Here is a 23110-nt window from a genome sequence, read left to right on the forward strand (position 1 = left end):
CCTGAAACTGAGGGGCAGGAGTGTTGTGACCCCAAGCCAGTCATGTAACGTCTTTGGGCCTCAGTTGCCTCATCTGTGAAACAGAGAACGTGACAGGCTTCTGTGTGTCTGAAGGCAGAGACTGATGGCAGCTTCCAGCTCCCAAGGGGCAGGACTTAGCTGAACAAGAGAGGTAGGGGCTCACCTGTGAGCTCTGACTGCTCAGCAAAGCTTGTGCACTGGGGGGCTGTTTCCCCTGTGCTCTCCTGTACCATCTGTCTCCCTGTGGTCTTGGTGCCTCTCAGGAGACCCTTTGGGGGTCTGAGGAGTGAGGCCGGGGCCTGGCCCCCTTTCACTTCTCTCTGGACATCCACTGGGCTCAGGCCCTTCCGGGCCCCCCGGTGAGTCTTCCTGGGCCGGTACCTGCCTGAAGGAAGAGACCCACAGCTCCCTGTGTCCTCTCGGGGTGCTGAGGGAAGACACAGCCCTAAGAGGAACCCAAGCTGAAGCTGCTGACCGGCCGGAGCTGCAGGACCCCCTCCTCCCTTCCCCCCTCTCCCCCCACTTCTCTCGGGCCGCTTCCCTCCCTTCTTCCTCCCCAGGTCTGACCGGCCTGCTCTGCACCCTGCCCCCAATTTGGCTGAAAGGGACAATCCCTCTCCCACCCTCTCCCCTTCTCCACTCCGATCAACTCCACTTTCCTATGAAATTGAGAAAAAAAACCCTCATGCTCACAACACAACAAAAAACAGGTTTCAACATTTTACAGGTTTCAACATTTTTCAGGCCGTCTTGTCACATCTTATCAGATCAGCCGGGAGCTGCAGGCCAGGGCTCTGGGAGCTGCTTTGGAGAACAGAAGCTGTAACATTCCAACCAAGGCTCTGCCCCGCCCTCCCCGCCTTCCCCTCCCATCCCCTCTTCTCCCTTCACCCCTCCTCTCCTCTCTCTTCCCACAGGGCTCCCTGCCTGCAGCACAGGGCCAGCCCCTCTGCCCCTCCCGCCAACTGGGAGCCCGTCTTTGACTGGCCCCTTGGCTCTGAGCGTGGGTGAATGCCTATCTCTTCCTCCCACACCTGCCGAGAGCTGTGGCACCTCTAGGCTGTCAGGTGGTCTTAATGCGCCTCCTCTGAGGACCCCACTTGGCCCTGAAAGGTGACCTCTAGAAGTCGAGAGGCAGAGGGGAGTTGTCAAAGCCACTCACTGAATGTAGGAGCGGTCACTTGGCCAGTAGGGCCACTGAGTTGTGTTGGAGAGTTCAGGGAGGGAGAGGAAGATGAGGAGACCCCCACTCCCGCCCCCGGCTCCCATGGCCATTCCTCAGGGGCTGCTGCCCAGTGGGAAAGATGGCTTTTTACTTTGGTTTCATTTTTTTTGGATGTGTGGGTTTTTTCACCTATGGCCATATAGACCACTGCCTGGAAGACCCCCTTTCCCTCATATTTACCCCAGCCCCCACCTTCCTGCTCCTGCCACGCTCCTGGTGACCTTGGGCACACAATACAGGGTGACAGACCCACAGACCCACGAAGGGCTGACCAAAGTCTGAAGGCCCAGATTTCAGCCGAGCCGACATGAGGGAGAGGCCCAGGCCCTGGGTCCGAGGGCTAGAGGGAAGAGTGCCTCTGCTGCTCCGGGTGGAGGAGGAGGGTCAGGCTCGGTAGCCCACCTGTGTGCGCAGAGTGGGGCCCCTGCACAGGGACACGGCTGTGGACTAAGGGTTTAGGATGCACCCAGAGCTCTCGTCCAGGGAGGAGGGTGTGGAGAAAAGTGGAAGAGAGAAAGAGCAGAGGAAAGGCAGGGTGTGGTGGCTCACTCTTTGCAAGTATGTTGGCTGCGCCTCCGTGGGGACCTGATCAGGAACTGGGAAACAAGCAGACCTTGGTGCTTGGTGGTGCTTGGTGCCCACGTTGGCGGAGCCAGGCTGACCAACCTGCCTCCTGCGGGGTTTTGGGGGAGCTCTCTCCACCTCTTGGCCTGAAGTTCTAGCCTTCATGGTGTGAGGTCCCTGCCCTCATCCTGATGCCCTGCCTCCTGGAGAAGCCCTGTGTTTCCTCCAGCCACCACTGGGGCCCCTCCCTCCACACACGGCAGCCTATGCCCCCACCGGGAGATAAGGCCTCAAGTGTCATTCAACTCTTAGCTCCAGGACAGATTCCCAGTCTCAATTTCCAGCCCCCATCTTTCTCTCGGGCCCCGGCTCTGCCCCTCCAGCGCTGTCTGGACACGGGACCCTGGAGGTCCCACCAACCTCACGAACTTCCTTCGTCTTTGTTCCCAAACCTGCTTCAACCCCTTAAGTTCCCTTTCTTGACTAACATCATCTCCATCTTCCTGGTCATCCTGGCTCAAAACCTTGGTCCTCCTTTCCTCCTGCCTCTTGATCCACGTGACCAAACAGCTCCCCATCCTTACTCACTGCCTCCTCTCTGCTCCTAATGCCACTGTCCTGAGAGCCACTGCCACAGGCCCCACCAACCTAGATGGGTAGTGCTCAGCCCAGCCGCACCATAGGCTCCCCCCAGACCAGTGAATCCTGTCCCCCAGGGTTGGTAATGTGCAGCCAGGCCTGAGACTCTCTTTAGCATAAACTGTCACACTGGCCTCCTGACTGCTCTCCCAGCCTCCGGTCTCTAGAGCCCACCTCCCAGCCCCATTCTGCAGTTATTTTGTCTAACAGATTAATATTCCAAAGCCCAGCTCAGGAACCTTCAATGGCTGCCCAGGTCGCTGGAATAAAGCTTGGCACTCAGGGCCCCTTTCCCCTTCTCTCTCCTTTGTACAGTCCCTGGACTCCCCTCCGGTGGATGGGCTGCTGTCCCCTCTCCCACCTCTTGCGGAGGCTGTTCCCTGCCACCTCAGCTCCTCCTGAGGGAGCCCCAGCCGTCCCTCACCAGCTCAGTTGCTACTCGCCTGTGGCATCTTCCTGCTCGCCACGGGCTGGAACCTCCTCACCTCTCCCTTCCAGGACGTCCTTGTTTTTGCCATGTGCTCTCCGGTGTGGTGGTTACTTGGGTTATAACCCAAGTGCTTTGGGACCCTCTGTCACGCATTCATGGCACCCCTGGCACCCAGACCTAGTAGGTGCTGAAGAAATGCTTGTTGGTCTGTTATTGTCAGATGGCTCCTGGTCCAGGTGCTGCGTAGGTGTGGCTTAATTAATCCATGTTCCCAGTGCCTGGCGCTCTGCCCGATTCAGAAGATTCAGAGTCATCAGTCAAAGGTGTGTTGAGTGAATAGATGGTGAATGAATTTGTTTACCAAGGGAAGACCTTAACCTACTCTCCCAAGGGCAGGCACCTGTATTCACTCCACATATCTATTGCCCTCGTGGGGCCCCAGTCTGGATGGCTGGGACGAAATCAAGATGGCGAGCCCAGCAGGAGGCCCGGGCCCCCCTCAGCTCAGAGGCTCTTTAGTTGCTCCCTCATTGACTGCTTTCTGGACCCTGGGTCCCAGCTCATTGTGTAGACCCTTTCCACCCTGACCCTTCCCTTCCCTTCCTGTACTTAGACAAGGTGCCCCCCAGCTCTGCTGCAGGCACATGTGAACCAGATGGCCCTTCCGTGCCTGCTGAGTGAATGAACAGAGGCTGATGGGAAAGGTCCAGGGAGGCGTCCCTGCTTCTTTGAAGGCCAACCGCTGAGGTATCTAGGCCACTCTGTGGACCATGGGACCACGTGAGCCCCCTTGGACTCAAAAGCAACTCCCTGCCCTTGGCCTGCCACGAGATGGGTGCAGGGTTGGGTTGGGAGGGCGTAAAGCTGTGTTCCGCACCCACGGGGCCCACTTGTGCTCCAGGAAGAACCAGTGACTGGGTGAGGCAGCTTGTGAGTCTTGACTTTGGTCCCTCCTCTTGCTTTGTCACGAGCTCCCTGCCTTGGAACTCAAGGCCACTGCATGTCCACTTAGGTGAAGAGGCCACTCACTCAGGGCTGGCGGACGTCATGAGGGAGCCTGACAAGCTCAGGGGCACGTGCGCCCAGTGGGGCAGGGCCAGGGTGGGGCCTGGTGGGCCCTGATGCACCTGACTCCTGGAACTTCCTCATGACGTCCGCCAGCCCTGAGTGAGTGGCCTCTTCACCTAAGTGGACATGCAGTGGCCTTGAGTTCCAAGGCCAAGACTTGGCTCTTTACTTTCTGCCCATTTTTAAGCCTTTCCTTCTCCTTCTGTAAGTTTCTGTCTTGCCCCAGGCCAGGGTGAGGCCCCTCTGGACGCAGGAACAGGGAGGGCATTTGTCCAGTACTGTCCAGGAGCCAGCAGGTGGAGCACCAAGCACTGGGCTGTTGTAGGATTTCCAGAAACACAATGGTCACTCTGGAGGAGAGAGGCAAACGACCACAAAGGAGGTGGTTTCTGACTTCTCCTGCTTTCCATCTCCCTCCTCCCCACCCCCTCCAGCACCCTTGAAATGTCAGTCATTTCAAGAGATACTAGTTCTTTGGAACAGAATCTTGAGGTGCCCTGTCTGCGGCTGGCAGAGATATTTAGGCCTTGCCATGGGGAAAGGTGAGGGCAAGGGGACCATGACCCTAAGAAAGGCATGACTAGGGGAGGCTTGGCCATGGGGCTCCCCCTGACTGAGGGAGGAGGCAGGGAACCCTGGGCTGCGCCCTCAGATCCACCTTCCACAGCGCCACCCGTATGTGGCTGTGTGACCCCGGAAAATGACAAACCCTCTCTGGGCGTCAGTCTTCTCATCTAAAGAAGGAAGGGGTTAGACTAGACCAGTGGATCTCACATTGCATCCTGCAGAGGGCCGTAGATGGGGGCAAGGGGAAGGTTGAGGGATGGAGCTCCAGACCCCAGCCTTTTGTTCCCCTAGGTTAACCACTTTTAAGTGTACAATTCAGTGGCATTAAGTACGTTCGCAATGTTGTGCAATCATCACCACTATCTATTTCCAGAACTTTTCATTATCCCAAAAAGAAACTCTATACTCATTAAGCAATAACTTCCCCTCCCCCTCCCCAGCCCCTGGTAACCTCTAGTCTACTTTCCATCACTGTGAATTTGCCTATTCTAAGTACCTCGTATAAGTAGAATCATACGTATAAGTAGAATCAGTCAAAGAGACTGGCTTCTTTCACTTTTCATAATATTGTGGAGGTTCATTCACGTTACAGCATGTATCAGAACCTCATTCCTTTTCATGACCGAATAATATTCCAGTGTGTGGATAGACCACATTGTGTTGTCCATTCATCTGCTGATGGACGCTTGGGTTGTTTCCCCCTTTCGGCTGTCGTGAACCGCGCTGCCATGGACGCCCGTGTACAGGTATCTATGGAGTCCCTGCTTCAGTTCTCTTCGGACTACACCTAGGAGTGGAATTGCTGGGTCATATGGCAATTCTATGTTTAGCTTTTTGAGGAACAAACCCCTCTTTTTATCTGTTTTATGTACAAGGGGGGGGAGATTGTGTATTTGGAAAAAATAGCTAAAAAATATGAAATACCCTGAACTAGATGACTCCTGAAGCCCCTCCAGTCTCTCAACTCCTATAATGTTGGGAGGGTCCAAGGTGAAAAATACAGACAGGTTAGGGTGCGGGGGAGGCCTCCCGAATGGCCTGTGAGGGCAGCATGGCAGGGACAGCGCAGCGTGCACCCCTGCAGCATGTGGTCAGCCTGCGGTCAGGCGGCAAGGGGCGGGTCATTGCTGGTGGATGGCAGAATCTGTGGGCCCACAATGCCGGGGTCTCCGGACAGGACGCACCGCGCGGGGCACTTGTCAGTGTCTCACTATGTTACGTGCGTGAGTCAATTCAGCATCTAGGCTGACCTGGATTCTTTGGTTGCAAGTTTTCTCTCTGCCCTGTGCTCACCATGCAGGCCTGCCTCCAGCCCTCCGGAGACAGAACGTGTTGTCGGGGAGAAGTGAATAGTTTGCCTGGAGGTGGGAGTCGCATGAGGTTGTGCACAATATTTAAGTCTGGCCTATTTGGAGAGGGGATTTCACCCTGAGAGGTCAACATCGAGGTCTCAGGAGCAGCCTGTTGCTCCCTCCACCTGGCTGCCCGTGTCTGTCCTCGGCCCAGCTGGGTGGTGGGTGTTTGGGGTGGAGGATGAGCTGTCTTCAGGGGAGGGCGGCAGGGCCCTGGGGCAGGGCAGGGCCGGGAGCTGGGTATAAATAGCCCCCGCCCAGCTAGGAAGGCCTGGCAGTGCCCTCCACCCTCCCCCTCACCAGCTGCCGGCGCCAGGCAGGTCCCTAGCTCCCTTGGGAGCCTAGCCGCTGTCTCAGGTCCTACACGTAGGAACTTAGGAACTTCCTCAGCGGAACCGAGGAGTCTTGTCCTGTGTGTAGGCGGAACCTCCGGATGCCTGGAGGCCTGGGGAGTAGGGCTGAGGGGCTGCAAGATGGGGAGGCTCCGACTGGCCTTTTGGGTAAGGAGCTCTTCCTTCACTCCTTCCGCTGAGAATCAGCAAGTACCTGTCGTGGGCCTGGCCCTTTGCTAGGCCAAGTGTGCTCGCATCTGTGTGTGTGTGTGTGTGTGTGTGTGTGTGTGTGAGATATGGGGGGAGGTGTTGGGGAGAATGGGAGGAGACACAACCTCTATCCTCAGGGAACTTACACCAGCGCAGCCAGATGGAATTGGAAACGAATCAGCTCAGCACTTTGAGAGAAGAAGGTTTGAAGAAGGTGGAGGAAAAATCCAGAGGGAGGAGAGGTCACTTGTGTCTGGGAGTCTTTAGAAGGGAGGCGACCCAGGAATCAGGTTGAAGGGTGGGTAAGATGTTTGCCAGGGGCCTGGGCAGTGGAGAGGCACTCCAGGTGGAGGGTTCGCCATGCGCAAAGGCACGGAGGTGTGAAACAGCCAGGCTGCAAGTCCTGCAGCAGCCTGGGCGAATCGAATCAAAGCACTCACACTCTGGTATGAAGAATTGAGGAGAATGAGGCTCACTGTGCCACCTCCCCGACGGAAAGTGCCCTTTAATAATGGGGGCAAGGAGTAGAGAGTTAAACGAGCGCGTCTGTGGGGTGGGATTTCAGACATGCGCGGTGTGCGGTGAGAGGCACCGGGTCTGGGGCGGCAGGGCACGTTTGGGGTGGGCAGCTGTCCTGAAGAAATCAATCCCATAGCTTGAGCCTCGTTAGCCCCAACACCAGCCCGTAGAGCTAAACCCCCATTCCCAGGTGCCCCTGCTAATTCCCGGCGGGATGTCCAGATCTGAGCTGTAGCCCTTGACTGGAGCATCCTGGAAATGTGCTTATGCCCTTGCCCTTCGGGTCACCTTTAACACTCAGCCGGATCCCAAATGTCTGTTCAGCCACCCTGGTTAGGACTGAGGGGCCGGGGAAGGGGCCGGCTCTGCTCTGATCCAAATGTGTTCTATCAAGTTGGGGATGGGAGGGTGGGAGGAGAGAGGCTGATGACAGGACAGGGGACAAATGCTGGGGACAGCCCCTATCACCTGATAACCACAACAACCACTATCTATTGGGGGCCTCCCATGTGCCAGGTGCTCTATATCATGTGTTCCTCCCATTACGTCTATTTTACAGATGAAGAAACTGAGGCAGAGAGAGGTTAAGTCAATTGCTTGAGATCCGCAGCTGGGAAGTGGCAGAGCTGGATTTGACCAGGGGCAGCCTGGCTCCCAGGGGCACAGTTGGTGCGACCTGGGCAGCGGGCAGGAGACTGGGTTTGGTGGGAGGAGGGAAAAGACCCCATCATCTCTGAGGCTGGGAGTTGTTCTCGGAGGACCCACACTTGGAGTCAGGCAAAGCCGGGGTCTGAATTCTGGCTCCGCCACTACCTTGTGTCAGTCACCCAACTTCCCTGTGCTTCAGTTTTCTCATCTGTAAAACGGATGACAACGCCCACCCCACAGAGCAGTTGTGAGGATTAAACGAGATAATACATGTGAAGAGCCTGGCACGTAAGTGCTAAATAGATGGTGTCCTTATGATTGCTAGTGTTGAATGTGACTGCAGAGGACAAGAGGAATCCCCTCGGGGCGGAGGAAAGGCTGCAACCAAGCAGTAGGAAGGGCTCGGCCATCAGGGCCTGGGTGCCCCGCAGGGGAGTGGAGGGGACCCTGGCATCTCCCTACCAGAGCAACTCTGGCCTTTACGGCCAACTGGGCAGGCCTGCCTGGGACCCACTGGGAGGGAATTGGTGAAAGCAGGGAGCAGGGAGCCCCTTGGAGGGTTGGGATGAGGAGCAGCCTCAACTGAGTGGAAATGAAGATCAGGGGGGCTTCGCCACGCCTCAGCCCCCCTTCCTTGCTGTGGTAGCCAGCCTAACCTGGCTCCGTGGATCTGGCTGTGTGGCCTTGGGCAAGCCATTTTTCTCTGTGGGCCTCTGCTTTTTCATCTGTACGATGGGCTTGTGTACGTTTAAGGCTCCTCTCACAGGTTCTCCTCTCAAAGCTTCTGTGCGCTTTTTCCTGATCTGCCCCTGGGGTCTTCTGGACCTTCTTCCCAAGGCTTCTGCCTTCACAGCTCAGCTTAGCTTGAGGGTGCCCAGGCCTGCACAGGTGCCGACAGGTGTGGGGTGGAGGATGGGAGAGGGCGAGGAATGAGGAGGAGGGAAAGTCATGGGGGGAAGGGGTATAGGAGGGGTACCTCAGTGCCCCTCGGGCCTCACTTTCACCTCTCTGAGCAAAGGGGGGCTGGATCCTCGGGGCCCCGGCTTGCCTGGTGAAAGACCAATAAATGGGGGTCCACATGGGACATAACCCTGGGGTCAGATGTGATGGTGGGACAGGCCTGCCCAGGTTGGAGTGTGCAGTGAAGGCGGGAGGCCAGGCTGAAGGAGAGCGTGGGCGCCTCAGGGCCAGTCCACATCTCCAGGAACAGGCATGGGCAGAGGCATCTGTGGTAGGGAGACTGTGGAGTGCTCTGGACAAAAGGGAGGGACACTGAGGCTGGGAAGTGGGTGCCAGGTCTCCCCATGCTGCTCTGGGACAGCCAGGGACCAGGCAGGGCGTGGGGAGGGGAAGAGAATCACCACCACACTCCTTGAGAGGGGCCCTCGTGGCCCCACACTCAGGACCAAAGCCAGATGGGGCCATGGAGATGGCAGAGTCCCCTCTCCGGCCTTAGCTCCCCTCTCTGGCTGCCCCATATAGGGCTTCAGGTCCTAAACGTCAGAGAAGGGAGTGGGAAAGGCCTGGGCTTCTTCGCAGCGGGGGCTTGCTACTGAGCTGCCCTCCCGGGATGGCCCTATGGTGAGTCGTCTTCCCTGAACCCTGGCTCAGTTTCCCTCTCCAGTGACTGCAGCGCTGCTGGGGCAGCTGGCAGGGCAGGGCTGGCCGTGCTGGTTAGGAGCACCTGGCGAGGCGGCCTGAACTGGGAGGGAGGCCCAACTCTGACCTTCACGGTTTACTTAGCTTCCTGGCCTCAGTTTCCTCGTCTATGAAATGAGATGATGACAATGATAATGACGTTCCTCCCTCATAGAACTACTGTGAGGTTCACATAAAGAAAGAGACATGAGCACTCAGAATGGGCCCAGCACATAATGAACGATAGGCATTTGATTATCATTATTATCATGGTAACCAGTTTATACTCGTAAACAGGGCAGGGGCAGGAGAGGGCGGCCTGCAGGGCCCATCTGCTGCTGTGTGTGCCATGTGCCCACTGGGGGCTCTGGGCTGACCTGCTCTATCTCACTCAGGCGTGGGCTCAGCAGTGAGGCCCAGGGTGCAGACGAGCGAGGCCTGCAGCCACTCGCACTGCTCAGGACCCAGGCAGGCATTGCCCAGAAGGCAGGCTGGCACAGTGGTGTGCCCCACGGGCTCTGGAGTCAGATGGCTTCATTCCAATGAGCAACTCCTTAGTGGCTCTGTGGTCTGGGCTGGTTACTCACCTGCAAGGCTATGCCATCTGAGAACCAGGCTGCCCTAGCAACCCTCCTATGTCAAAGGGCTTTTATAAGGATTCAGTGAGGCAAACCCAAGGAAAGGCCGACCCTGCGCATAGCCCAGAGGAGGTCAGTCGTCAGCCAGTCTCAGTGGTGAGCAGGCCCGCAGGGTGCCCCTTTCTTCTCTCTCAAAGGGCTCGGCGCTCAAAATCTGGAAACTTCTCGTAAATGTTACCATCCAAATGCCCAGATCTGGCTCCCCAATCCCCTCCTCTAGAATAAACAAACAACTGAGCCTAGAGCCAGCCCAAGGGGGATGGCCACCCCACCCAGCCATGGTGCCTGTCCGGAGCACAAGGTAAGAGCTGATAAATGGCAGACGTTTGGTTCATCCCCGTGTCTAGTCCCGAAAGCTTCTGTGTGCTTTTTCCTGATCTGCCCCTGGGGGCTTCTGGACCCTCCTCCCAAGGCTTCTGCCCTCACTTTACGTGGGAGACTCAATGGAGGCCACTGCCAGACCAGAGCCTTAGTCAGTGCTGGATATAAAGGGAGAGGAGATGGGCCCAACGCATTCCTTCTTCCAGCTCATGTGGTCTCTGATCACAGGGCTAATCGCAACTGGCCTTGAAGTCAACTGAGACCCCAGGATCGTCTTCTCAGCTTCTCCCACAAAATGTCATTCCTGCTGTCCCTGTGTCAGGGGAGAGAGGAAGAGCAGCACCTTGTGTTTCTGGTATTTTAAACTCTTGTTTCTCCTCCCCAGCTCTTCACAAGATCTTTCCTTCTGTTGACTATAAAACCTGAGTGGTTGACAGGATATTGATTGAAAAATGAGGCGCAGAAGAGTGAGGTGACTTGACCAAGGTCACATGGTGTAGAGTGGGAGGAGTATGATCTGAGGTCTCCTCCCTCCAACCCTGAGCTGAACTTGTCTTGACACAAAGGCAAGCTCCAGTCTCTGGTGAGAGAAGAGATGGCGCTCCAGAAATTTCTAGCAAGCTGCTAGGATGGTTATGGAGGCCCTGGTGGACAAAGGACAGAGGACCGGGTGTGAGCCATGGATTCCCTGGGGAGACACTGGGAGGCTCTGGGCTGGCGGGTGTTTTCCTGGGGAAGAGGCTGAGGGGCATTGCCATGGGTGGCCTCTGTGTGTATGTGTCTGTGTGTGTGCACGTGTGCAAACACGCACACGCATGTGCAAGCTCCCTGCTGGGACTGGGTCTTCTCTACTTGCCACTTTTTCTGAGAGGGGGCTGGGGTCCTCCAGCTCCTGCCCTTCCTCTCTTTAGGTTTGGGTTCCTTGACATGCATCATTAGAAGTTTCCATGTGGCCCCAGAAACCTAGACTCCCAGCTTGTCCCCTCCAATGCCCATCCGGGAAACTAGCCCAGAGCCTGGGACGGACTGGACTTGGGCCCCCAATACCATCTTTCCAGTCCAGAGTTCTTTTCATGGGCTTGCATTGCCCCCATGAGAGGTTTCTGCTGGCCCCCAGGCTCCTGCAAGCTGGATACGCCCATGTCAGAGGGCTGACTTTGCCTGGATCAGAGCTGCCCCTCAAGGGGCAGTGTACTCCAGAGGTCAAAGGCAGCGCATTCCAGTGCCAGGTTTCTCAGGGCCGTGGGTTCAGGCTCACAGGCCCTCTGCGGCTCCCCCTGCCCCAGAGGGCTCCTGAGGAAGAACTGACGCCCAGGATGGGCCGTGTGCTTTGTGCCTCAGTGCCACTGCCCTCTGTGTGCCCGCAGGTCCCTGGCCCTGGGCCAGCAGTATACATCCCTGGGCTCCCAGCCCCTGCTCTGCGGCTCCATCCCAGGCCTAGTCCCCAAGCAGCTGCGCTTCTGCCGCAATTACATCGAAATCATGCCCAGCGTGGCCGAGGGCGTGAAGCTGGGCATCCAGGAGTGCCAGCACCAGTTCCGGGGCCGCCGCTGGAACTGCACCACCATAGACGACAGCCTGGCGATCTTCGGGCCCGTCCTTGACAAAGGTACTGCCTCTGGGCCAGGGAGGAGGTGGATGGGGGCTGGGGAGGGGAGGGTATCAGGACGCAGTATCTCTTCCATCTCAGGCTGCCTCAGCACCGAGCCCAGGGAGGGTGATAAGGCTGGTCACGACCGGCAGCCTCCACAGAAAGTGGGTGGGTCCCTCTCTGGACAGATCCAGGCTGTCACCATGGCTGCCACACCTTCCCAGGTGCTGCTGAGGGCCCGGCAGCCTTGAGATCCTGGGATCCTAGGGCCGGCTAGGAGGCTGCAACCTTCCTTTCCTCCTGGCTTGCACAGTGGGTGGTCCCAGGCTTTGATGTGGACATTTGTGACATTTTCCCAATGCTGTGTTAAGTGCTATGCAAATCTAGCTTTTGAGCGGGGTGGGGGCATTGCCATCCCTAGGTCCCTCCCATATAGTAAACTCAGGAGTTGAGGAAGCTGCCTGGTGCTTATGGCATCACATTGCCCCAAGGGCTTCCGTGAGAAGTTTCTGCTGGTCCCCCTGCCCCTGCAAGCTGGATATGCCCATGGATTGTGGTGGGGCTAGAGGCCACCCGTGCTGGCCTCTGGGTGACTTTCCAGGCATCTTGCAAACTGGGAATCTAACCGGCTGTGCCTCAATGAATGGGATTCACACAACTTGACTTTGAACACGAAGGCACCAGGAGAGAGGGATAAGGGTTGGGCAATTGCTCCCAAGAAGAGGACTTTGGGGCTGGTGAGTTCTGGGTTGAAGATGGGCAACTCTTTGAGGAATTGCAGAGTCCAGGAATTTAATGAGCCCAGCTGGCCCCCTGGGAGCCACCACTCCTTTCCACAGCATCTTGAATTCTCCCACCCCCACCAGGACTTTGCCACCCAAACCGGTGACCCTGGCCCTCCCTTCTTTCAGAAGAACTGCATTTACAGCCAGAAAGAAAAGGGCTCTGAGAGCCAGTTGGACCTGGGGGCTGCGGGCATGGCCGGGAATGGGTGTCCCCCCATTTGGGAGTTCAGTCCCCCTTTACCTGTGCCTCAGGTGCGCAGGGTCTGTCGGACCTACAGGTTATTGTCATGGGACAGAAGAGCAATTAGCGAATCAATGGATGATGATTCTGTTTACGCTTCCATTACCAAAGCTAATTATTCCTGTTTACATAAAAGGTTTGGCCTCTAACTGGGGCCAAGTGGCAGCGGTTTGCATTTCAAACCTGATTTTGCCGGTGTCTCAGCGCCTTCCGGTGCCCCACCTGGGGCCAGGTAGCCTTAATCAAACAGCCTGGCGTCTAGACGCGCTCCGCCGAAGCACGGCTCACCTTCTGATTGCTCTTCCCCGCGCGGGACGTTAGCCAGTGAAAATCGGGTCTTTGAGCTGATTACCTATTCAGTGTTTAACGTTTTAAATCACGTTGTAGGTTCTAGTACACGCCTTCGTCCCTAAATTGCAAGAGGGCAGTTTTGTGTTGGGCGTGGGTTGGGGGGGTGATATGTCAGACTCTGGGTATTTGATGAAAGCCAAGGAGTCTCGGGGAAGAAGGCTCACGATGCCCACGCGCCCGAGTGTCCGGAGCCGGGCCTGACCCCGGGTTCGAACCCTGCTCTAGGCTCCTGGTTCGCACCCCGCCTCCGGCAGGTCCCCCACCCCGCTGCGTGGGCGCCGGGGACTAACATCTGCCGCCGCCTGAGACCCAGGGTGCGGGGCGCGCATCCTCCGCGGGGCGGGGCCTGACTCCCCAGGGGTGGCCCGCCGGCCACCGGCCGGGGGCTCCGCTGCACCTGCGGGCCAGGGGCTCGGGGTCGGCGGCCGGAAGGCGAGAGGCCGGACGGCCGGACGGCGGGGCGCGGGCGGCGGGGATCGCTCTCCCGGGCGGGGCGGGCGGCCCGGAGAGGCTTAGAGGCTTGAAAGGGGCCCGAGCGCCGCCCCCCACGGCGCGGCCCGGCCCCGCGCCCGCTGCGGCCGCCGCGCCATTCACACGCCCTCGGGCCATTCGGCGCGGCGCGGGGGCGGGGGGCGCCGCTTCAATGGGGATTCCGCGGGCCGGCGCCGGGGCCGGGGGCGCGGCCCGGCCGCGGGAGCCGCCCGTTGCTACGCGGTGGCGGCCGGCCCGGCGGCCCGGGCCCGGCGGGCGCATTATGCGGGTAATGCGGTGTGACACCGCGCGAACAAAGGCGGATTGAGCGGCCCAGCGGGCCCCGCCGGACGGGGACCGGCACAGCGGGGCTGTCAGCGCCGCTCCCAGGCTAATCCCGCCCCGCCCCCGCCGCCCCCGCGCCCCGGGGCTGGGAACCGAGCGCGCCCGGGCCGGGGTCCGCCGCCGCCGCGAGAGGCCGAGGGCCCGGCCGGAAGCGAGGCGCTCGCCCTTGGCGCCCCCCGCGCCCGGGCGCCGAGGGTGGAGGGGCGAGACGGGGCGAGGAGAGCGGGGGGTGTTGGTGGGGGGGAGCCCAGGCCAGGATGGCACCCGGGCGCAGGGCCTCCCTCGGTCGCTGTCCCCCTTGCTGCGCAGACCCCGGTGCGCCGGAGGGCCCGCCGCGCGCTCCCCTGCGCCTGCTGCTGGAAGGGTCGCGCGCCCCTCCTCTGCAAGTGACCCTGGGAGCCCTGGGGCCGCTAAGAGGCTGCCGTGGCCACGAGGGGTGACAGGTTCTCTTCTTGTACGCCGAGCTGCGCTCGCCCTCGGCACTCAGGACGGGAGCCGCAGCCCAGGAAAGCCGGCGGGGGCCCTGGCTTCTAGGCCAGCCTGGCTTCTTGCCACCTGCCCGACCTTGGGCAGGTCACCTCCGGCTCTGGGTTCCTCGCCTGTAAGGAGGGAGAAGCTTGGACTGCAGGTCTCTCAGCTCTTTGCCCCCTAATTGTCAATGTCTGCGTCTGTAGAATGGGCCTATGAAGAGACTTTCTGCCTCATAGGGTTAAGAGGATTAAATGAGATAAAGCACATGGAGGGCAGAATCTGGTGCATACTGAGCACTCAAAAGTGGTTATCATTATAATGAGGTTAGGGGACATCCCTGAGAATCTCTCCTTTTCCTTCCATGGACCCTGGGGCAGAACCAGGGGAACTGTCCTGTGTTCTGATCCTCTGGGGAGGGGCTTGGCCTTCTTAGTCCAAAACCTTTGCCCCTCTCTGGGTGGAGGACAGGAGAATGGAAAGGGGGAGACTAAGATGCGACCCCTGCACTCCTGGTCAGGAGCTCCCGTGGCAGAGGGAAGTCGTACCCATTTTACAAAGAGACTCACTGAGGCTCAGAAAGGGAAAGGGTCTGCCCCAATGCATCCTGGTGGGCAATGGGTGGGCTGGGGTAGTTTAGGCTGTAGTTCCCAGGCCCCCCTCCCCACAGACTTCAGGCTCTCTCAGGAGTGGGAGGGCTCAGGCCTGTGCTGGGGTCTCTGGAATTTGGGCAGGCAGAAGGCAGAGAGCCTGGGGGCAGGACAGAGCAGGACCACCTTCTCTCTTCAGCAACCCGCCAGAGCTATGGTTTCCACTCCTGCTTCTAACAGTCTCCGCTTTGCCCTGTTCCAGATGTTGAGGCCCTGGGATAATCAGTTAGCCACCCTGGGCCTCAGTTTGCTTATCCGTAAAGTGGGGATACCCACCAGGGGCTGGGCAGCCAAAGAGGGTCTGAAGGGCACCTCGGTTCTTCCCTCTTCCTTCTGGGCTGGCCAGCCCTTCTTCCCGGCGGGGGGGGGGGGGTTGAGGCAGGGCGACCGCGTCCCAGGACCTGGCCTGAGCAATGCCTCCCCATGCCCTCCCCGCAGCCACCCGCGAATCGGCCTTCGTGCACGCCATCGCCTCGGCCGGAGTGGCCTTCGCCGTCACGCGCTCCTGTGCCGAGGGCACCTCCACCATCTGCGGCTGCGACTCGCATCATAAGGGGCCACCCGGCGAGGGCTGGAAGTGGGGCGGCTGCAGCGAGGACGCCGACTTCGGGGTGCTGGTGTCCCGGGAGTTTGCGGACGCGCGTGAAAACAGGCCGGACGCGCGCTCGGCTATGAACAAGCACAACAACGAGGCGGGCCGCACGGTGAGCCACGGCCGCCCTTGTCCCAACCCTGCCCGGGACCCTGTCCCTGCCCCCCCCCCCCCCCCCCGCGATGGCCTCGCCCCGGCCCCGCCCTGCTCCTTCCAGTGGCCCTTGTGCGTCCTGGGTTCCCTTGCTTTCCTCTTTCCCCATGGCCAGGCTTAGCGCCTACCCACACCCCACAGTAACCCTTTCTGTTCACCCTCTTTTCTGCTTGGACTGTCCCTGGTCTCTGCCAGCCCCGGGGATGCGTCAGCCTGGGAGTGTGGCCGCCCCATGGAGCAGGTACCGGGCCAGCCCATCCTGTGCACTTGGGCTGCCCGTGTAGGGCTGTGAAGACCTGTGGGCCTGTCTTTGAATTCAGCCTCCACCTTTTCCTAGGTTGTTTGACCTAGGGTGACTCACTTAAGCTCCCAGCCTCAGTTTCTCCATCTGTTAAACGGGGACAGTAATCCCTGTTTTGAATGGCTTTGAGGAATGGATGCGATTTCTGACAATACTTAGGGTCAGAAGGGGAGGGAAACAATGGTCACCATTCTTTAGGTCCGTGCCTCAGTTCTCTTCCTGTCTCCAGTTTTCTTACTGGCACAGGGCAGGAAGGGAGGAGGCTCCAGGGTTGGGGGCAGGGGAGGGCAGAGTGGGAAGGTCTAGATGTGCTCCCGGGTGGGGTCAGTCTGGGGGCCAGCTGCTGCTCCTCTTTCCAGACCATACTGGACCACATGCACCTCAAGTGCAAGTGCCACGGGCTGTCGGGCAGCTGCGAGGTGAAGACGTGCTGGTGGGCCCAGCCCGACTTCCGCGCCATCGGCGACTTCCTCAAGGACAAGTACGACAGCGCCTCGGAGATGGTGGTGGAGAAGCACCGCGAGTCCCGCGGCTGGGTGGAGACCCTCCGCGCCAAGTACGCGCTCTTCAAGCCGCCCACCGAGAGGGACCTGGTCTACTACGAGAACTCCCCCAACTTTTGTGAGCCCAACCCCGAGACGGGCTCCTTTGGCACCAGAGACCGGACTTGCAATGTCACTTCCCACGGCATCGATGGCTGCGACCTGCTCTGCTGTGGCCGCGGCCACAACACGAGGACGGAGAAGCGGAAGGAGAAATGCCACTGCATCTTCCACTGGTGCTGCTACGTGAGCTGCCAGGAGTGCGTCCGCATCTACGACGTGCACACCTGCAAGTAGGGAGCCAGGTAGGGTGGCGCGGGTTGGAGGGCTGGGGGCTTTGGTGCAGGGGCCTGGGTTTGCCCATCAAGGATGATGACCCCTTTCTCTGTCTGAGCTATCCAAGACACACAAGTTCCCCCAGCCAAAATAGGAAGCCAGGATTTCCCAAGCTTCCGTGGGAATGGTCCTGGGTGGATTCACACAAAGCACGGATAATAACCAAGTGTGTGCACATGAGGCTGCAAGCCGTTGATTAAAATTGTTATACAAGTTAGTAAATTACAAGCCTGGTCAAATTTTTGCATGGCCACTGGTTATTATTATTGAGCATTTGGGGAGCCAGAGGAGGGACAGGGGATTGGAATCTGGACACCTGACTTCCGCTCCTGGTTTTGACTCTGACCCCTAACTTCCTGTTCTTTCACTTCTCTGGGGCTCAGTTTTCTTGCTGTAAAATGAGGAGGTTAAAATACTTGAAATGGTCAGCTGAAGTCTCTTCCACCCCTGGGGCAGAGTCATTTTGCATCCACCTTGAACTCAGAGGGCAAGATTTTGCACAAGCATGAATCCTACCGACCTCAAGGAGGTGGGTGTGGGGAAGCGGAGTGTAAGCCCATATCCTGACAGATCTGAAGCCTGGGTGGAGTGGGGTGCACTCTCACCCAGTTTATGGACGGTGATGGGGAGGAGGAGCGATTCAAGTTCAGAGTGACGGCTGTGAGTAAGCAGGGATCAAAGGCTGGAGGATTATGTTCCCAAGCTTCCCAGAGGTGGCCTGCGTGGGAGACACTGCCTGGCCGTTGGATCTGTGGGTCCCCAGGAGAGGTCAAGACTGCCGTAGAGTGGCCTAGTCTTGGAGGTGGAAGCTTTCTAAGGCAGGCGTGCCCTTTCTTCCTTCTCTGCCCTGAGAAGGAGTCTCGTATGTAGAGTCATAAGCCCTGGTCCAGCTTCCACCACTTGCTAACTGTGTGACCCAAACAAGCTCGTCTTCACACCCTGTCTCCTCATCTGCCATCCTCCCCAGAGGTGGTGTGAGGAACAAGTGAAAGGACACCGGGGCCAGTGCTTGGTTCATTCCAAGGGACTCGCCTGCCTGGGTCATCGCTGGTTGAGGCTGTGTTGGGGAGATACCCCACCGGGCGATGCGGTTCCACACAGGGCACCTCAGAGCTGGCGGCGCACGTCCAAGCTGTGTGGGACTGGGGAGGGTCCGGCCTCTCTGAGGCATGGGGAGAGCTCTGGTTGAGGGGTAACTCCCCCAGGCCATCTGGGAAGCCCCTCGGTGTGGCTCACATCCTGGCAGGGACAGAGTCCAGAAAGGCAGCAGAAGGCACCACCTTGCTTGGTATCTGACTGAAAGCAGCGTGGTGAGTGGAAAGGGGACACAGGTGGTCCCAGCTCCACTACTCAGCAGCCGTCAGAGCTGGGAAGCCCAGTTTCCCCATCTGGACAGTGGTGGTGATGGTGGAGGCCAGCAGAATTTTTATGAGGCTCAAGTGAGCTAACAGATGTGAACGCTCGTCTGAATGTAGTACTAATAGAAAGTGTGATAAGTGCCATCAGAGAGCCGTGACATGAGGGCGGTCCTTGTGCAATGAAATGGTGTCATCACTTGGGCAGTGCCATTTCCTGCTTTTCAAAATGGTAGAAGAAAACTCACAGGCTCACGGTGGCACATCAAAGTGGAAGGAATGTTTGAAAACCACAGTGGCCACCTTCCTCTGATGTCCACTATGGCCAGAGGCAGCACCGTGTCCCCACTATCAAGCAGGACATAGGTCTGGCCATTCTGAGAGGGGGCTGTGGGGAACTAACACTGGATACGCCATTTGTCTAGCCTGCTCATTGCACAGAAGGGACACTGAGCCCAGGTCTCTGCCTCCAGAAGGCCCCATATGTAGGTCCTGCAGAGGCCACAGCAGCAGCAGCCCGGGCCCCTTCAGTGGCTCTCGGGTGTCGCAGATTCAGATTCCTGCGGCTCTGTTCCAGCATCTCCCCTCCCCATGTGGGCAGCCGAGATAAGCCATCTGCCAAGTGGGGAAGGAGGTGCTGGGTTGGCCCGGTGTCCAGAAAATCCCCTGCCTGCCACCCCCGTAATAACACTGGTCCTGAGAAGAATCGATACTCTCCATCAGCCCTCTCTTCTCCCCATTTCTGAAACAGAATAGCATTGTTTCCAGTCTTAGGGAAAGTGCTGCATAGACATGGTTTCAAGATACCATGTCCAGGTAGATGGTGGCCCCCAGGCCCCTCCTGTATGGATACTCTGGAGCCCTCCCTCTGGGACAGGTGGAGCATTGTCTCCAGTGTGGTGCCCTTTGGACAGATACTCAGCACAGGGTTGACGTGTGGGCTAGAGGCCACGTACACTGAGAGCCCTGGCACAGGGTCCACGAGCTCTTGAGAAGGCAGCCAAGACTCTTGGGCCAAGTGGAGCTGACCTCCAAGAGCGGCTTTCTGCCGGTGTGCTGCTTGGTCTGGAGCCATAGGCTGAGACCGGTTACCTCTTTCTTCCTTTCGTCCACTGACACGCTGCCGGCAAGATGGGAACTTTCAAGACAAGCTGGCAGAGAACACATGGGACAAAGCCTCTAGCTCTTCTCTTGGCTGCGCTGTCTATCCTGACAGTGCAGGTAGGAGAGAGAAGGGAGCCGCAGAGCAGGACAAGTGCCCTCCACACACTCGAGCTGGGGGAGCCCCAGTCAAATGCCTTTTTGCCACAGGAAGGCCAGAGTCCTGGTCCTTCCTTATTGGGAAAACAGCTTTTCCATTGCTTGTAGCTTTTGTGCAGCATCTCAGGCTAACCGTTGATTTCCTACCTTACGAGTACCAGATTTATTCCTTGTTATTCAGCCGTTGTGAGCACAGTGAGCTGGAGAGGGCTCTGGACAAGAGTGAGGTGGCCTGGCTGACCCCAAGTGCTGCATCTGTCACTAAACTCGCTGCGAGACCTTGGACATGTCCCTTTAATCTTGCTGAGCCTCAGTTCCTGTCCATGTAAAACAGTCTTATACTGGCCCTGTCAGCCACCTGAGGAGTTGAGGGTTGATTGGGTATGCCTGGAAAAGCGCTTTGGGCCTCAAATCCTTTGTGAAATGTAAATATACAAATGAATAAATGTATACCTTGGTGCTCCCCTGAGAAGGAATTATTCATAATTAATTAAATAGACTTTCTCCTGTTTGGACAGCTCCTTATCCAACTATTTGGGGCAACAGACAAACACAGCGCACAAGAGTCTACTCTTCATTGGGAACTGGGCCCTAGATGGGCAAGGTTTCTCCCAGTGTCTATACCAGACGGATTCTACATTAGGGTAGTGACGTGCTACTGGGCTTCCTATTGCCCAAGCCCCAGCTAGTAGGTGGGGGAGGTGGGACTGGATCCCAGTCTGTGGATGCTACAGCCCCGCTGTTCCTGTGGATCACATGCCCTTCCTCAGTGTAGACCCCAAAGCATGGGAGGGAGCATGGTCAAGACACTCGAGTCCCCAGGACCTCCAAGTACAAGCGAAATGTCGACATCTCCTATGAGCAGCCTCTGATCTTTGCACCCCAATGGGTGGTCTCCTTGAGACAGGAATTAGGTTTCTAATTCTTCCTCTTTGTTTCCCAAAGGGCACTGGGAACAGGTGAAGTGTGTGGCTGGGCAGATACACCGAAGTCCTACGGGAAGCGGGACCTAGAGCCCTCAGCATCAGACAGCAAGGAACCAGGACTGTTGCCAGATGCACGTGTGGTAAATTACCTGGACTCAACCCGCCCGCTGACTGGGAGGCCTCCCTTCCTCTCTTTCATCTTAAGTTTCTCACCCTACTCTGGATGGTGTGTGGTTTTTAAAGAAGGGGCTTTCTTTTTAGTTCTCTAGGGTCTGATAGCAACAGACCCGAGGCTTATCTTTGCACATTTTAAAGAAAATAAAAATGGAAAAAAAAATTCTATTCCAACAGAACAGGCTGGGCTAATGTGAGCTCTCTGCCTGGTGGTAAAGACATCGGCATGGGCAAAATCCTGTTATCAGACTGTTTCTTATGGTAACATTCCACGATGCCTGTGAGGTAGGAGTTATGAAGTAGGACAAACCCCTGCAGTCTCCTTTTCTCTGTCTACCCCCATTCAAATCTGATATACTTTCACATTCTGATAAAAGCCATAGGTGTAGCTAGGATAAAGTGGTAGGGAGGCCCAAGGCAATTGTTAGAGTAGGTTTTGAGTTTGAAGAACTAGGAGTTCTAGGTGACCTGGTAAGCTGTTTGAAGAGCAGCTGTGTGTTCTTCTCAGCCTCATTTTCTCTGTAACCCTGCTCTGCACGAGAGACTCTTGTGAACTGCAGTCAGATCTCAAAATCTCCACCATTCTGCAGTTCCACCATTAACGCTGTACACTTTTTCTGTAGTGGACGTTGTAAATAGATTATGTATGGGGGGCAAGCCTTCTCCAGCCCAAATGGCTTCCTAAAGAAAGAAGTGGTATCTTTGGAAGGGGCCGTTCAGTCCCTCCCGGCTCTGCTCACCTGCAGATTCTCCATAAAAACAACTCCAGGTGGAGCAGGTGGATGCTAGGTCACCTTAGTATAAATTAGACAAAGGTCAGGGAGAGAGTAGCAATCTATTCCTGAAGTTCCAATTCTGAGACTAGTAGAGGGGGCGGGTAAAAATGATTCCTTCCTCTCCGCTGCAGTAAGGACACGTCTTCCTGCATCCTTTGCTGTCTTTGGCCTGTGTGAGTGAATTCTTTAGCACAGATCTTCCAGCCTCCCTTGGATGCTGAGACGGCATCAATCTACATGGTTACCAAGGATCAGGATTAGGTGTTCAAAGGGGGCAAGCAGTCACTTGTTCTCTTGGTAAAGCATCTCACAGCTGAATTCTCCTTGATCCACACTGGTCCTCTAGAGTGTCCTAAAGGAAGCTAGCAAAATGGAGGCAACAGATTTGACAGTATAAATCAATCCAACAAGTCTGTTTTAAGGAGAATCAGGAAGAAGAGACGCAGCAGGGGTTTAGAATAGAACGTTTTTTCTTCCTTTTCTCCCTTCTCTCTTTGGTCTGCCTAACACTGACCTAAGATATCGGGTCAAGCGATCTCCTTGCTCAGGCAGACTTGCCAAGACGGTCGTCTAGAAGCCATGCCTGCCTCTTAAATCTGCTGGCACGAGCCCTGCTAAAGACACACCCCCAGCCCCTCTATAGAGTCTGAAATGCCCCTCTCCATCTCACTGTAGACTGACAAGTTTTACATCATGTCAACCAGATAATGTTTGCTTGATGTGAGAATTATTTCAGCAGAATGGATACAAATTTTCAAAACAGTCTTTTCATATCTATGTATTCTATATTAAAAGTGATAAAGTCATGTTTCTGGGGCGTATTCAAGTAGCTGACAAGTAATTATTTAATAATAGTACATGGAGTGCATTGTAATTATTCTTGCCGTAGTCAGGTAATAGTATCCAACAGAAATTTCCTACCAACCTGCTGTATCCAAAGTTTTGTAAAAAGTTGTAGAAGTTGTTGATCTTTTTGATTTTATATTCAAAAAGTCTCTTTTTATAAATATTATTTATTATACAATGTATATACCTTTGAGTTAACTAAGATTATATATTATATAAATATATATATATTTGGAGAAAATATATTTCATCATGCAGTTTTTTTCTGTTAAGTCATTAAAGAGAAGGTAAACAAACTTAAAATGGATACATTGTACAATGTGTGAAGTTTCCAGATTAATGCTCAGGAGGTCAAGAATATCCGATTCTGAATGTGGTGGCCTCAACTTTCACCCTTTAATTTAAAGGGTGGCCCAAATTAAGATCATTTCCTCTGTTCTCTAAGCAAGATCATCTGAGATGTCATGGATAGTAGGTCCGACCTACTATAAGACTTTCTCACAGGCTTACTTTGTTCTCAATCAGCTTCCAGCAAAGAATTTCTAGTTTTAGAAATAAGCAATTTGAACAGTGTTCATTTCATAGATTCCAGCACTTCCAATGCACAGATGAATGTCACAGACACACAAAGATGTGGCCCAAGGCCAGCAGACCATGCAGTTGGCCACTGGCTTAATCCTTTCCTCACCCATGTTTTCAACTCCATTTATTGGGAAAATGGGACTTGCTCTACTGAAAATGAAACTTGACTGCAAATTGCTCTCTCCTGCTAGCT

At 56.3% G+C, this 23110-nt stretch overlaps 1 protein-coding gene across 3 annotated transcripts in view; it reads left to right on the forward strand.

Annotated features, from left to right (window-relative positions):
- The window catches only part of WNT3 (Wnt family member 3), a 48260-nt gene extending 25668 nt beyond the window's left edge, over nt 1-22592 (forward strand). For 2 of the 3 annotated variants that reach the window (XM_087441330.1, XM_087441332.1), the window contains 4 exons: nt 11540-11781; nt 15513-15778; nt 16480-16955; nt 20559-22592. In XM_087441330.1, coding sequence (XP_087297456.1) covers nt 11540-11781; nt 15513-15778; nt 16480-16955; nt 20559-20808 — 1234 coding nt within the window. In that variant the 3' untranslated portion in view covers nt 20809-22592. Of the gene's footprint in view, nt 1-11539; nt 11782-15512; nt 15779-16479; nt 16968-20558 lie in introns of all 3 variants that reach the window. The other variant, XM_087441331.1, reaches the window with a different exon arrangement.
- The last annotated feature ends 518 nt before the right edge of the window (nt 22593-23110 follow it).

This window comes from Ceratotherium simum, chromosome 16 (assembly GCF_057802395.1).
Source record: "Ceratotherium simum simum isolate JZ-2026a chromosome 16, ASM5780239v1, whole genome shotgun sequence".
Taxonomy (NCBI): domain Eukaryota; kingdom Metazoa; phylum Chordata; class Mammalia; order Perissodactyla; family Rhinocerotidae; genus Ceratotherium; species Ceratotherium simum.